The 16,888-nt window shown below is 37.7% G+C and overlaps 1 protein-coding gene across 2 annotated transcripts in view; it reads right to left on the bottom strand.

The window, feature by feature from the left end:
• LOC106872670 (uncharacterized) overlaps window positions 1-16,888 on the bottom strand; it is a 64,390-nt gene that overhangs the window by 10,526 nt on the left and 36,976 nt on the right. For both annotated transcript variants that reach the window (XR_008266538.2, XM_014919779.3), the window contains exons 12-19: window positions 16,528-16,590; window positions 14,615-14,650; window positions 12,749-12,799; window positions 10,813-10,860; window positions 9,983-10,060; window positions 8,926-9,012; window positions 8,372-8,440; window positions 7,721-7,759 (exon numbers count right to left, since the gene is read on the bottom strand). Coding sequence is in view for 1 of the 2 variants with exons in the window: in XM_014919779.3 (XP_014775265.2) it covers window positions 7,721-7,759; window positions 8,372-8,440; window positions 8,926-9,012; window positions 9,983-10,060; window positions 10,813-10,860; window positions 12,749-12,799; window positions 14,615-14,650; window positions 16,528-16,590 (471 nt within the window). In the remaining variant the exon portion in view is untranslated. The remainder of the gene's footprint in view (window positions 1-7,720; window positions 7,760-8,371; window positions 8,441-8,925; window positions 9,013-9,982; window positions 10,061-10,812; window positions 10,861-12,748; window positions 12,800-14,614; window positions 14,651-16,527; window positions 16,591-16,888) is intronic.

Genomic DNA, 16,888 nt, shown 5'->3' with positions numbered 1-16,888 from the left:
AACAACATGTACGGTTATTATATATACACTATGCATAAAGTTACACACACACACACAGACAGACACACATGGAATTGTTATATGCACACTGTATATACTGATGTGTAAAAGCTCACTCCTGAAGGCTTGCTGTTATTCTATGACATCCAGTGATGGTAAGAACTGCATTAATATAAATTAAAAGTGTTTGATAATAAATTTATTGAAAGGGAGAAAAAAAAGAAACTAAGATGATGATGTTCCTTGTATTGTCCTTCATCTATTAGTCATTATTAGTGGTTGATATACGTTGGTGGAAGGGTTGGGCTGGAGGGTCAGCAACGAGGCGGAATGTTTCGAAGAGAATCCTGTAAACAAAGACTGACTGTGACTGTTGCTGCAGAGAAAAACGTGAGCCTTTGAGAGAGAGAGAGAGATAGAGATAGCGAGAGAGGGGGGAAGGGGAGTGGAGAGGGAGGGGGAGACAGAGGGAGGGGGAGACAGAGAGAGGGGGAGAGGCAGGCAGACATTCAGGCAGACAGCAGGGGATTAGCATTAAAATGCTGTTTGGCTTTGTAATTGGATGGAAGCTATTGTGGTATGGACACAGCAGTGAGTTTGTTGGACAAAATGGTGATTATCAAATATTAACTTTGGTCATTGTTGCTGGACAAACAGAGAAAAGAAATTTGAGAAGAGGGTTCTACACATTACCTATACACACATGCACACACACACACATATATATCTGAATATATACACATATATATATATAAACATATATATATATATATAAACATATATATATATATATATATATATATGTATATATATATACATACATATACATTTATATATAGATATGTGTGTGTGCGTGTATATATACATATACATGCATATGTATATATATGTAAATGCTCATATATATAATCATACACACACTCACACACTCATCATACATACAGACACACACAGATACATAGATGTATGTATATGCATGTGTGTCAATCCAAACATGAACAAGCAAGAAAAAACAACAACGCGAGAATGTGGAATAAGTACAGTGTTATTGGACTCTCAAGAAAGGAAAGAAAAGAAAGAGGATTTCATGTTTCGAGCGGAGCTCTTCATCAGAAATATAGAAAAAGTCCAAAGAAGGGAAGACGGAGAAAGAAAATCGCCAACGATACACAGAATCACATATTGAAAAAAAATGTATATGTGTGTCATCATCATCATCATTTAACGTCCGCTTGCCATGCTAGCATGGGTTGGACTATTTGACTGAGGACTGGTGAAACCAGATGGCTACATCAGGCTCCAATCTGATTTGGCAGAATTTCTACAGCTGGGTGCCCTTCCTAACGCCAACCACTCTGGGAGTGTAGTGGGTGCTTTTACATGCCACCGGCACGAGGGCCAGTCAGGCAGCACTGGCAATGGCTACACTCAAAATGGTGTTTTTTTATGTGCCACCTGCACAGGAGTCAGTCCAACAGCACTGGTAACGACTTCACTTGAATGATTTTCTAGTGTGCCACTGGCACAAGTGCCAGTAAGGCGACGTTGGTAACGACCACGCTCAAATGGTGCTATTTACGTGCCACTGGCATGGAAGCCAGACAGCTGCTCTGGCAATGATCACACTCAGACAGTGCTGTTAGTACTCCACTGGCACAGGTGCCAGTCATCAAATATGGTTCAATTACGATTTCGATTTCACTTGCCCCAACAGGTCTTCACAAGCAGAGTTTAGTGTCCAATGAAGGATAGGTTGGCATGGATGCCAGTCATCGAATTTAGTTTGATTTCAATTTCACTTGCCTCAACAGGTCTTTGCAATCAGAGTTTAGTGTTCAATGAAGTAAAGATACAAATAAATGAGATGGCTCTGGTCACTAGTCATTGTCTCGGTGAGGCCTAATGTTCGAAGGTCTTGCTTCACCACCTCATCCCAGGTTTTCCTGGGTCTACCTCTTCCACAGGTTCCCTTAACCGTTAGGGTGTGGCACTTTTTCACACAACTATCCTCATCCATTCTCGCCAAATGACCATACCAGCGCAATCGTCTCTCTTACACACCACAACTGATGCTTCTTAGGTTCAACTTTTTTTCTCAAGGTACTTACACTCTGTCTAGTATGCACAGTGACATTACACATCCAGCGGAGCATACTGGTTTCATTCCTTGCAAGCTTACGCATGTCCTCAGCAGTCATGGCCCATGTTTCACTGCCATGTAGCATGGCTGTTCATACACATGTGTCATACAGTCTACCTTTTACTCCGAGTGAGAGGACCTTTGTCACCAGCAGAGGTAAGAGCTCTCTGAACTTTGCCCAGGCTATTCTTATTCTAGCAGCTACACTTTCAGCTTCTCACCACACTGCCATATATATATATATATATATATATATATATATATATATATATATATCAAAATCGCTGATGTGGCCGATGACAGTACCGCCTGATTGGCATATGTCCATATGTGTGCATACAAGCAAGTGTTCATATGCAAGGGTCTATACATACATATACATACACACACACACACATATATATGCACATGCACACACACATACACATATAAATATGAGTATCATATATATATATTTGCATATATATATATAAGTATATATATATTTATAGATATCACATATATATAAATATATATATGTATATATATATATATATATACATACATATATATATATATACATACATATATATATATATATATTATGATTTTATATATCATATATATATATATTTATATATATATATATATATATATATATATGTGATATGTATGTATATATATGCATGTGTATATTTATGAGTGCATACATATGTATACGTGCATGTGTGTGTGTGTGGGAGCATATGCACAGAAGTGTACATGCAAAAGTGCAAATGTTTTTTTCTACAGAGGTTGTTATATAACAGATCCGCATGTTGCAGCCGTATATATATATAGGTGAGTACGAAACGTTGCAGAATCTTGCAGAACGTCGGGGGGGGGGGGGGAGTGGGGGGGGGGGGGGTTTAGGTGGAGAAATAAAATCTGGTTTCGGTTTGCTGACTGGAAGCAGAAGCAAAAGTAGAGACTGATAAATGTAAGATGTCTGCCTCTTCTGCCTCCTCTCTCTCTCTCTGTCTCTCTCCTCCTCTTCATCTTCTCTGATGACGATGACAAACACATGAAGAAAGTGCATGAGTTATAATTGATTATGCATGCACTCTCTCTCTCTCTCTCTCTCTCTCTCTCTCTCTCTCTCTCTCTTTCTCTCTTTGTGTGGGTGGAAGATGAAGAGAAGAGCAATTTGACATTTAATCAATAGCAATTTTCTCTCCTGGTAATGGAGAATAAGCAGGTCTCCGGCACCACTGCCACCACTGCCACCACCACTATTACCATCACCATGTGAAGAATAGGTCTCTGAGGTGGTGCATTGGTGGTGGTGGTGGTGGGGGGGGTGCTGGTGGTGGTGGTGGGGGGGTGCTGGTGGTGGTGGTGGCAGTGTATGATTCCTTTGTAGAGAACAGAGAGAAGAGAGAGAGAAAGAGAGAGAACAGAGAGAGAGAAAGGGGTAGAGAGAACAGAGAGAGGGAGAGAAGGAAAGAAAAGAGAAAGGAAGGAAAGAAAGGAGGAAAGGAAGAAAGAAGGAAAGAAAGAGAGAAAGACAGACAGAAAATGAAGTGAGAAAGTGATAGCTCACGACAGAGAGGGGGAGAGAGAGAGAGAGAGACAGACACAGAGATAGAGAGAGAAAGTGAGAGACGAAGAAAGAAAGAAAGAAAGAAAGAAAGAACGAATGAAAGAACGAAAGAAAGAAAGAAAGAAACAAAGAAAGAGAAGAGAGGAGATTGTCAGACAAAGAGAGAGAGAAGAATAGAGAAAGACAAAGAGAGTGAAAGAGATAGAGGGAGACAGAGAGTGTGAGGGAGACGCAGGCAGAGGGAGAATGAGACAGATAGATAGAGACAGAAGGAAATTGAAAGAGTAAGGGAGACAGAGAGAAAGAGAGAAGCAGAGAGAAAGAGAGAAAGATAGAGAGAGAGAGAGTCAGATAAAGAGAGAAAGACAAACGGACAGACAAACAGAGAGAAACGAGGGGGGTAAGTAGGGAACAAGAGGCAAAGAAAAAGGAGGGAGAGTGTTTGGTGAGAGTGCAGATTGAGTTAATGGCGGACGCCAGAGGGAATGGTGGAGTGGGGGTGGGGTCGGGTGGGGGGGATGCAATTGGTAGCGGGAGATGAATTATGTCTTTGATAGGTACTCTGAGAGAATAGTAGTTATGGTAACATATTTGTAAAGATGAAAAAAAAATATATAGACAATATAAAAAAAAACAAACAAAAGAGAAACAGAAAAACAGACAACGCCACAAAAAGAACAACAACAACAACAACACTGACAAAAGCCAGGCAGCATTATGGAAATAATGGTAAAGCAAGCAAGGTGTGGAAACGGGTGAGGAATTAAATAGGAATATGGTTATAATGGAAGTAGCAACAATAGGAGTTGTGGTTTAGTCAAAGAGGTGTAAATATGTTTCCGAGAGGAAGAAAGAAGAAGAAGAGGAAAAAGGAGTCCATTTTATTTGGTTCTTTCTCTTCTCTTTCCATGCCCAGCTGAAGGAATATTTCCCCGTACGTTTCGTTTCGTATATTTTTGGCCCTCACGTTCATTAATGCCAAAAATAAGGTAACCTTATATTCTTCACATTGTGAAGGAAACATGATTTTGGCCGTCAGAGAATTGGAAATCAAAATACATATATATATATATATATTATATATACATATATACAAATATGTGTGTGTGTGTGTGTGTGTGTATGTGTGTGCATGTGTGTGCGTGTGTGTATAAAGATATATATATATATATATATAAAAATAGATACATGTGTGTGTATGTGTGTGTGTGCATATATATATATATATATATATATATATATATATATATATATATATATATATATATATATATATATATATATATATATATATATATACATATATATATATATATATATATAAATTATGTTGTTTTGAGTAATTCTTAATTGATGTAGAATTCGATCAATCATTATTATGGGTCGGTAGAATATTGAAAGAAGGAACTATCTTTTAATTAACATGAAACAAACCATCTTTGAATTAATATGACCAAGATGAAAAACTCAAACGTCCATTGTTATCTCTTAGATTTCCTGATGTTATTCCATCTTTTTAGTCTACCATAAAACCATAGATTTACTTCACTACCAAGACAAAACCTTAGATCAATGGAATGGTAAAAAAAAAATATATAAAAATGGCAGAAAGCCAGACAGAATATTTTGATATATATAATTATGTTAATTCATATGTTTGTGTTCAAATCCTTATGGAATTAATATTTATTCCCCATCATACCTTGGGGCCAATAATTAAGTACATACCAAATATTGGGGGTTGATTCAACAAACTGGTCATATCCAATAAATGGTATGACCCTATACAAAAAAAAAGATTGTTGTCTTTAGTAAAATATAACCTAAAATAACTTATAAGTGAAGGCCCTTAAATTTCAAGCCCCCTGTAGTGAATGTTCCCTGCCTTTAATCCTTTAGCATTTAAACTAACTATATCTGGCTCAAATATTCTACCTTTTTTTTTTATCTGTTCGCACCAGCCATATCCAGCCTCTCACACCTATCCTACAATGAAAATAAACAATCACATTGTCAAAATCATGAAGCTATGAGATAAAAAGAACCCCTTCAGTGATGACTGACCATGGGATTGCACCTGGAAAGTTACCCTCTGAGGCACAAGTCTAGGCAAGGTTGTTTATAGAAGACCAACAGTTGCCCATGCATACCAGCAGCCCCTCTTCATGTCACTGATGTTAACCAAGAGAGAGGCAAAGGGGCCGATACAGCTTGGAACCTGTGACGTCGCAATTCATTTCTACAGCTGAGTGAACTGGAGCAATGTGAAATAAAGTGTCTTGTTCAAGAACACAACACACAGTCTGGTCCGGGAATTGAACTCACTACCTCCTGATTGTAAGCCCCACACTCTAACCACTGAGCCATGCACCATCACATGAGATAATTCTGAATGCTAAAGAATTAAACTAGCCATATCTGGCCTTAAATATTAAAACTGTTTTATGTTCAAACTGGCCAGATCCAGCCTCTCACACGTATCCTACAATGTCATTAAAAAATAAACACTTACATCATTAAAATCTCTAAGCGCTAAGATAATGCAAGATTAATCAAAATTATGTGAATAAATAAGCATTATATTTGACTGAGTAATCCAAATGCTAACGGGTTAAACCAGCTATATCCAACCCAAGGGCTCTACTTGTTTTGTGGTGAAACTGGCCAGCTCTGGCCTCTCAAACCTACTCTACAGTGTCATTCAAAAAGTAAAACAATCACATCATCGAAATCTCAAAGCTACAAGATAATGAAGGATTAATTCAAAACAATGTGAATAAACATGCATTACATTAGACATCATCATCATCATCATCATCATCATCATCATCATCATCATTTAACGTCCGCTTTCCATGCTAGCATGGGTTGGACGATTCGACTGAGGACTGGTGAAACCGGATGGCTACACCAGGCTCCAATCTGATTTGGCAGAGTTTCTACAGCTGGATGCCCTTCCTAACGCCAACCACTCCGAGAGTGTAGTGGGTGCTTTTACATGCCACTGGCACGAAGGCCAGTCAGGCGGTACTGGCAACTGCCACACTTGAAATGGTGTCTTTTACGTGCCACCTGCACAGGAGCCAGTCCAGTGGCACTGGCAACGATCTCGCTCAACGCTAAAAGGTTAAGCCAGCCATTTCCAACCTAGATATTCCACCTGTTTTATGTTCAAAACTGGTCAGATCTAGCCTCTCACACTTACCTACAATGTCAATCTAAAAATAAGCCATCATCAAAATCTTAAAGCTATAAGATAATGCATAATTAATTGAAAACAATTTAAATAAATACGCATCACATTTGACAGAGTGATCTGAATGCACAAGGGTGAGTCCTAAGTTATTACCATGCCCAGACAACCATTATCCAAGACTAAACACACGATCTCCAGTGAACAAACTTAGCCATGTTATCATTCCTCCTTCTCTATTCCTTTTGGGCCGGTTTGCTGCACTCACTCACAACATTTGATATTCTTTCATTTTTGCAATCCACACGGACACCAAAAATGGGGTGATTCACTGCTCATATCTATTTGGAACTTGATGTAATTAGTTCTCTGAGCTCATTCCTGGCCACTGCATATCAGTGCTGCCTCGGTGCATCCTTTCAGATCACTTTTCCTTAACCATCTCCAGATGTTGGTCTTGTCTTTCCCTTTATAGCTAATGAAAGTTATCTGAGGCATGGGTATTGCTTGTTTAAAATTGTTGTTGTTGTTGCTGTTGCTTTGGTTATTGCTGTTGTTGTTAATTGTAGCGCCACATAATCAAAGACAAAGACGTTGAATTCCATTGTACTTTGTGCCTGCCAATAACATCTGTCCTGTTAATTCCCTGCCGAAACTCATTTTAGCTGTGAGGAGCATCACAGAAGATTTTTAAAAAAAAAAGGCAAAAGATAAGCAGGCAACAGATGTCAGCCACCTTAACTGATAATCACAAGATTGTGTCAGTTGTCTCAACTGACCACCAACTGACCCTCACTCTAAAATGTAGAATAAAGCATGGCCTTACCACTTTTAGTTTCAGCAAGGATTTCTGGAATCTTTCAGGCTAAAATAAAAAGAAATGACAAATTATGAATAATTTAAGCATACCCCACCCCACTTACACACACACACGCACATATATATTAGGTTGTCAAGAAAGTTCTTGCGGAATTTTTAATTTTGGTTTTAAATTATGTATTTTCAAATTAATTTTTGTTAAATTACTTTGACTTTATATACCATTTTAAGCCCATTTTTCGCTCCATCTAATCGTGTTACTCTTTTTCTTTTTGAATAATTAGGCCTTTTTTCTGGAACATTGAATACAACTTGAACAAAAAGCAAATTCACACAATTTTCTTATTCTAGTTCAAGCTGGGCTGGAGCCTCGTGGAGCTTTAGGTGTTTTCGCTCAATAAACACTCACAACACCCGGTCTGGGAATCGAAACTGCGATCCTATGACCGCGAGTCTGCTGCCCTATCCACTGGGCCATTGCGCCTCCACAGAGGTCCCTTATAAACATGATCAAAAGGACATCTTTGGACAAATTAGTGATATTTTAACAATTAAAGGCAGATCAGGAAACAATGCTGTGAAACTGTCTTAAAATTGCCCCAAGTTGTTTATTTTACTTATTCAATGGTTGAGGAGGAAAACGGTTACTTTTACTTACATTTATGGCATAAGAATCCAGTTTCACAAATATCTTTTGCTTTGCTGATGCTTTTTCATAGTCTTTGGTCTGGAATTATAAATGAAAGATTAACGATATTAAGTAGAATTGTTATTTTTACTTTCAGTACATGATCTCCTAATTAGTCAAGAAGTTATCAGATAATAGACTTAGTGGAAACATTGGGGATCAGGCAGCTGGAGGGGGGAAGGGCCATATCAGCACTACATTGGTCCTCATTTTCAGCTGAATAAACTGGAGCAACAAAAAATGAAATACCCTGCTCAAGAACATGGTTTAGGAATTGAATACACAACCTTTTAATTGTGTATTAATGGGAGGGGATAAGTCGATTATATCAGCCCCAGTGTTTCACTGGTACATCAAAATCTCAAGGCTCTGAAACAAAGCATGGTTAATTCAAAACAAGGTGAATAGATAAGAATTACATTTGAGAGAGTAATCTGAATGCTAAAGGTTTAATTAGCAATGTTAACTAAACAAAACTAATAATAAATTGCCAAAAAATTAAAAAGAAATCCTGGAATACTTACAAGTGCCATTGATGCTTTCTTTTGTTGTATGGATTCTTGTTCTTCAGCAAACAAGCTCTCCTGACTTATCTCATCAGATGGTTGAGACTGAATGCATAGAAGAATATATTAAGATTAGAGTTAAAAAAGAAAGAAAAAAGAAAAAAGGTAAAGTCCCTTCTTAAGTCACGGAGACTCATAAGGGCCAGTTTCTTGGTTTCTGTGGCGTAAATATTCCCCCACCTGGATGGGATGCTGGTCCATCACAGGATTATTCATTTTTGCTGGCCGAGTGGACTAGAGTAACGTGAAATGAAGTGTTCTGCTCAGTTCAGGAATTGAAACCACAAACTTACAATCATTAGTCCAACACCCCTAACCACTGAGCCACACACACCTCCACAAGACTGGAGAGGGAATTCAAAGAGTTAAAAGTAGGGTTCTGGCAAGAGTTAGCACTTACACCTTAGAGGGGAACTTTCTAGGTGCAATCCCATGCTCATTCTTGACTGAAGGGGTTCTTTGCCCTTATCCTTTACCCTATGCATCTTTTCTATAGCAAGACACTTCTGTTTTTGCCCCTTGTATAAAGTCACCTCTCCGCTCTCTCAACCACTTCCCCCATCACTTACTCAAGAGAGATTTTTGCTTTTCTTTGTTCTTTCCTGTCTTGCAAATTACTTGGGAACCATACAAGTGGTGATGACATGATAAAAGTCCGCAATACACACTGTAAAGTGGTTAGCATTAGGAACGGCATTCGTCCATAGAAACCATTGCAAAGCTGACATTGCATAAGTTCAAAATTAGCATTTTAAAAGTCATAAATTAGTGCTGTAAACGCGTGATATTAGTATCACAAATGTATTAAATTAGTGTCATAAATGTGTCATATTAGTACTACAAAAGTATTCAATCAGTATCATAAAATGTTATATTAGTACCAATAAGTACCAAATTAGTGTCAAAAAAGTGCCATATTAGTTCCCAAAAGTACTTAACTAGTGTCATAAAAATGTTATATTAGTACCAAATTAGTATCATAAAAGTGCCAGATTAGTGTCATCAAAGAACTCACCAAAGATTCCTCTGATACTTCTAATTCTTCATTGATTTGTTCAGTTGATCTTTTTTCAAGTGCATGTGGTTCTTTTACCTGAAGAATTAAAAGAAAAATGGAGAACGGTGCATTTGCAATGAATTGCAGATTAGCAAGTCACTGTACTTTAGCAGATGGTGGTGCAACAACAGATGCATGTGCACTGACAGATTATGTTGCACTGACATGTAATGGTGCACAGTGCATAAGCGAATATGCAGGCCATGGCATCTTTACAATGGTAACTGAAGAAGAAAGTGGGGTAGTAGGAGGAGGACAAGGAAGAGGTGAAGGAGAGAAGGATATAGCAGAAAGAGGAGAGGTAGAAGGAAGAAGAGGAGAGGGAGGAAGAGGAGGGGAGGAAGATGAGAAAAGGATATAAGAGAAAGAAGAAAAATAAGAAAACGGAGGAAGAGGAAGAAGAGAAAGTGAAGGCAAAAAAAGATGAAGAGAAGGAAAAGGAGGCAGAGGAGGAAGAGGAAAAGGAAAAGAAGGAGGAGGAAAATGCAGAAGAGGGAAAAGAGGAGGAGGAGGAAGAGGAAGAGCAGAAGAGGAAAAAGAAGAGAAGGAGGAGGAAAATTCAGAAGAGGGAAAGGAGGAGGAGGACAACCACAAGGAAGTGGAAAAGGAGGGGAAGAGGGGAGGATGAAGAGGAAATCGTGGGGAGGAAGGAAAGAAGAAGAAAAAGAAGAAGAAGAATATAGCGGCAGCAGGATGAGAATTAGATGGAGTGGAAAGGTATGTGACAGCTAGCTCCGGCTGATGATGATGATGATGATGATGATTAATCCAAAGACTCAGTCACTTACAACATATGTTTCAGAAGGAAATTTCTTAATTTCTGGTTTCTTTTCTCTCTGGAAAGAAACAGAAGATTTACTATTAATATTTCTTAATTCTTCAGATATACAATTATTAAGTCTTAATTAGTGGTTCCTGAAGAAAACAATAAATGAAGGAATTAAACAAGGTTTAATAAATCTGTAATTATCTTCCTTTTCTTTTTAATCTTTTTATTTGTTACAGTCATTAGACTGTGGCCATGCTGGAGCACCACATTGAAGAACTTTCAGTTGGATGAATCAACCCTAGTACTTATTTTTTTAAAGCCTGGTACTTATTCTGTTGATCTCTTTTGTCGAACAGCTAAGTTATGGGGATGTAAACACACTAACATGGGTTGTCAAGCAGTGGTGGGGGACAAGCAATTGCAAAGACACACACACATGCACACACACATCAAGGATGAGCTTCTTTCAGTTTTTGTTTATCAAACTCACCTGCAAGTTTATGGTTGGTCCAAGGCTATAGTAGAAGATACATATACAAGGTGCTATGCTGTGGTACTGAACCTGGAACTATGTAGTTGGGAAACAAGCTTCTTACCCCATAGCCACACCAGTGCCTATATATATATATATATATATATATATATATGTTGTTGGCACTCCGTCGCTTATGACGACGAGGGTTCTAGTTGATCCGATGAACGGAACAGCCTGCTCGTGAAATTAACGTGCAAGTGGCTGAGCACTCCACAGACACGTGTACCCTTAATGTAATTCTCGGGGATATTCAGCGTGACACAGAGTGTGACAAGGCTGACCCTTTGAAATACAGGTACAACAGAAACAGGAAGAAAGAGTGAGAGAAAGTTGTGGTGAAAGAGTACAACAGGGTTCACCACCATCCCCTGCTGGAGCCTCGTGGAGCTTTAGGTGTTTTCACACAATAAACACTCACAACACCTGGTCTGGGAATCAAAACCGCGATCCTATGACCGCGAGTCTGCTGCCCTAACCACTGGGCCATTGTGCCTCCACACACACACACACATATATATATATGTATATGAGAGATTCTCTCGTTGTGAAAGACAAATGAGTGTTCAGTAAAATAAAGCATGAATCATGTTCTATGGAGACGAATGTGCCTCTAGAGGCTTGCTGGTGCCTTACAAACCTCTTGGCAAAGGGAACAAGTTGAGGACTCAGTTTGCTCAAGTGCCTGTGGATCATTTATTATGTGTTTTCTTGAGTGGATGGCAAGGGACCTTCGTTTCATGTCACAAAACCACAATGACAAGAAAGGTTTTCATTTAGAGGAGCAAAATTTTGCCAGCATACCTTCAGGCTTGCATGAAGTTGGTCCTGATGTTGGAGTTGACTTTGCTCAAATAGCTGAACTGGCACCAGGTCCTGCATTCTGATGCTTCGTTTTCCCAGGAAAAAAAGGAAATGTTGCATCATTTTCAGTTTCTGTTTACCAAGTCCACTCACAAGGTTTTGGTGGGCCCAAGATTATAGAAGAGACTTGCCCAAGGTGCCATGTAGTGGGACTGAACCCAGAACTATGTGGTTGGGAAGCAAACTTCTTACCACACGGCCAATCCTGCACTTAAACTCTTGTGAATAATTTTTGAAATCTGAATAATTTTATCTTTTTTCAGACCTATGACAATGGAATGTACAAATGTGAGATGGTGATTCAGGAGAATCACGCAGACAGAGGCCTAATGACCCACCTTTTGTGCTCAACAATCAAAGGATTGAACATTGCAACCTGTACTGTGAACCCTTACTTGTGATTGGTTGTTCAACCATGTCATAGGTTGAGTGGTCGACTGATGGTAGACAGACGTCATAGCAATATATGCTAGACAGACATTACAACAACGCATTCAATGTATGGTAGACTGACATCAAAAACAAAAGATTGTATGCAATGATATAATTGTTTACTCACAGCTGCAATGTTTCTTCTTTGGAAAACGAAATCTCTCACATATTCTGGGTCCTAAGGAAGAAAAAAGTAACAACCATGTCATAATTATTTTGTCAAACTGTAAAACAACAACAGACCATCTTGTTTGAGGATGTCCTGAGCTTATACTAAATGATATATAAATTGCAATGTTAGAGTATGATTATATACACATTCGAAAGTATGTAAGCACTACCAATTTGATATTCCTGCTATCTGGTATGAACACCCTCCTGGGCCAGTGGCTGAAGGCAAAAATGTCATCATCCTCTGGAGGCTTTCTGTCAACATTCACAGACCAATCTAGGTTACCTAACCCAACATTACCATTAAAGACAAGAGAAAAGTACTTGTAAATTAACAGATGTAAGTGTCCCTTCTGAAAATAATATATCTGTCGAGGAATTTGACAAACTGAGTAAATACAAGGATCTAGAAATTGAAACATAAAAGATGTGGTATCTTTTGCTATTGGTTTCATAAAATAAAAGAGATGCCAGAAACATGCCAGAAATATGTGCAAGGAGAGAAGGTGTCATCAAAATGTAGAGTATGGGGAATTAGGGATGAAACAATGGCAAACATTGTTGCAGAATGCTCCAAGTTGGCCAGGGGAGAATATGAAAAAAAGTGACACGACCAAGTTGTGAAAGTTTTGCAATAGAAGGTTTGTCAGAAATGAGTGTTTTAAGCTGGATTACTTGGTATAATCACAGGGGTTGAAAGAGCACTTGAATCAGCAAAATGCAAGATTTTATGAGATTTTCCATTTCAAATGGATAAGAAGATAGAAAATAATAAACCAAATATAATAATTGACAAGGAAAATCTAAGTTGCTTACTGATTGACCCATCATGTCTGTTTCATTCCAGGATTGTAAAGAAAGAAAACAAAAAAATTCTTAAAGAATACAATCCCTTAAAATTTGAAACTGCAAGAATTTGGAATATGAAAATTGTAAATGTTGTGCCTGTAATAATTGGTGCATAAAAGAATGTAAGTAATGATATAGACAAATGATTGAAGGAGATTTGAATGGAATATCTTGTAAAGCTTCTACAGAAAGTTTGCCTCTTAGGAACTGGGAAAAATCATAGGAAGGTTTTTGAGCTCTTCAAGGCTTATTGAAATCATGTGAATAGCTAAGGTTACAGTAACTCGCCACCCACATAAATTCTACCAGGAATAAGACCAACCCCAAGACAAGTCAACCAATAGCAATAATAATAATTATATCGAACATTTCATTTCATTTTACTCATTTTATCTAGTTTCAGCTCATGAGCCCGCCATTTGGTGTTGCTACACAATTTTACTTCACGAATTTTACTTCAGGAATTGACATTTGGTGCATGAGAGAGTTTGATGCAGCTGCCCTCATCTGCACCTACTGCTGTGAAGTTGGTTCATCTGGGACACCTGACAGGAAGAGGTCCAACCTCATCTTGAAGACACCTACATCCACCGCATGCAGGTCTCTCAGGTCCTTCGGGAGGATATTGAAGAGTTGTGGACCTCTGAAGCCCAGGCTATTGCAGTATTTTGTCCTACATCTTGATGACAATTTGGAATCCATGACAAAAATTTGTATTTAATGTGAAGGCTTGACATAGTTAATAAAAGACATTCCAGGTGTGTGAATGGTATTTTAATCTATTGAACCCAAAGTTCAGCACAGGCAGGGTTTGAACTCAGAACATAAAGAGTTAAAAGGTTATAATTAAATACTTCACCAATCTACCATATTAGACTCAAATTATAATTATTGCGCCATCAAATTAAATGAAGCAAGGAATGAACAAGATTGAATTATATGTGTTTAGAGTTTAATTAAAATATATTTTTACCTGGAATTTCTTTTTCTCTCTCTTCTTAAAAGTCAGCTAAAAAAAAAAAAAAAAAGAACGTTGTAGAATTGTCCAGTTGAAAGAGCAGAGAAGAATCTCTCAAAGAAGTTGAGGATTAAAAAAAAAAAAAATTGGTAAAATATATAATGGAAGATGTGACTTCAAAGCAAGGAAAGCAAATGCGTTGCAAAAAACCACTGAAGCTTCAGCAAAAGTAAACTACTGTCGTCCTTGTCATCGTCATCACGGACGCCACCATCATCATCATTATCATCATCATCATCTCGTCCTCACTGTAGCTGCCACCACAACCACAACTGTTGCCATCATCATCATCATCATCATCATCATCATCATCATCATTGTTTTAACATCTACTTTTCCATGCTTGATTGAATCAGACAGAACTTGTTGAAGCAGCTATTCTATGGCTAGATAACTTCCTTCCTGTCAACAACTCTCACTTTTTTTTTCCAAATAAAGTAATATTTTCCCTTGTCCAGACATGTTTTTTTTAATGTTCTTTATGTAAGATTGGAAACAAACAACATTGCTTGTAACATCATGTCAAGGCAATGTTACACACACACACACACACACACAGATATATATATATATATATATATATATATATATATATGGATCAAAACAGTGTGATTCAAATTCATTGGTACTCCAAGTTTGAAGAGTGATGCTAGTCTTCAGCAATTCTAAATTTGAATGAAAGATGCTGACTTGGAGTACCAACAAATTTTAATCAAACTGTTTTGATCCATACATGTAACTCCCAATAAATTGGTTGAGTGCCCTTCTTTTGTTTGTCCAATCACTCATATATATATATATATATATATATATATATATATATATATATATATATATATACATACACACAGATGTCCCAAAATGAAGGCAACCAACTTTTTTCAATTTCGCCAAAGTAAAATATTATTATATCTCAGGACCAAGCATTGCAATTCAATGGGAAAGGAAACACAATTATAACACCACCATATTTATTCAATATGACCACCTCTGTTTTGAATCACAGCCTTAAGTCTAGGTACAAATGCTCAACACATGGCACGCAGATGTTCTTGTGGAATTAAAGCCCTTTCTTGGTGCAATTTTGCCTTTAGAACATCAAGCAAAGCAAGAGGAGTGTTCAAGACCTTTGTCTCCGAAATGCAGGAGTGCTATGATAGTAGTAGGATGTTAAATGGTCAAGTGCCCCGAAAGTGACTTGTTGTGGATGGTAATAGTGATTCAATTGAGATGTCTCTTTTGAATCTATTGTTTATAATATTTGCGTAGGTGTTATTCTAAACAGCAATAGTAGTAAAGCGTTAATTCGAATATATTTAATTATCTATAATATGTATTTGGAGCCCATTTTTCTATTTAAGGTTTTCTTCGATATTTTTTAATAGAGTGAATCTGTATTAAATTTATTTGGTCTGTGAATTACACATCATTGACCGTTAATTGAAACGACCAATCCATGGCCCTTATTTGAAACAACCAATCAGACGAATCCATGTGTTTTAAATTTTAAATTTTACATTACTTTCGATTGCATCGTTATCCTTCCTCCATTTCTAACAAAACTGTCCGATGAACGGGAACGTGAAACTCAGAGTAACGGTTTTTTTGTTATATTTCTGCTGCTTTTAAATAAAGCATATTACTCTACCTCTGGTATTTGAGTACTCTTTTTTCCACCTTGTTGCACATTTCATGTGCTTACTCCGGTATATATATATATATATATATATATATATATATATATATATATATATAATGTATATGTAGATATACATAAATGTATTCATATGTACACATGTGCAAGTACACACACACACATACTCTTCTCATGATTGAAAAGGAAACCACCTTTTCTTATTTGAACTTACTTCGGTTTCTTCTGTTTTGATGACATGCTTCTCTGGTTCCATGATTGGTAGAATGGCACGTACCTGTGAAGGAGAGCGAGAATGAGACAATGTGTGTGTGCGTGAAAGAGAGGGCAAGAGAGAGAGAGAGAGAGAGAGAGGATGAGAGCAAGAGAGCAAGAGAGAGAGGGTGAGAGAGTGTGTGCAAGAGAGAGTGAGAGAGAAAGTCAGAAAGAGAGAGAGGGGTGACAAAGAAAGATGCAAGAGAGAGAGAGCAAGAGAGAGAGAGAGAGAGAGAGAGAGAGAGAGAGGAGAGAGAGAGAAATTAAATTTGAATATTAAGCATGAATAATATAAAAATAAGACATTTAAGATAGGTGCA

This window comes from Octopus bimaculoides, chromosome 22 (assembly GCF_046866305.1).
Source record: "Octopus bimaculoides isolate indiv1 chromosome 22, ASM4686630v1, whole genome shotgun sequence".
NCBI classification, from domain to species: domain Eukaryota; kingdom Metazoa; phylum Mollusca; class Cephalopoda; order Octopoda; family Octopodidae; genus Octopus; species Octopus bimaculoides.
The sequence above is the reverse complement of the archived record's forward strand: the minus strand, read 5'-3'. Positions and strand labels throughout refer to the sequence as shown.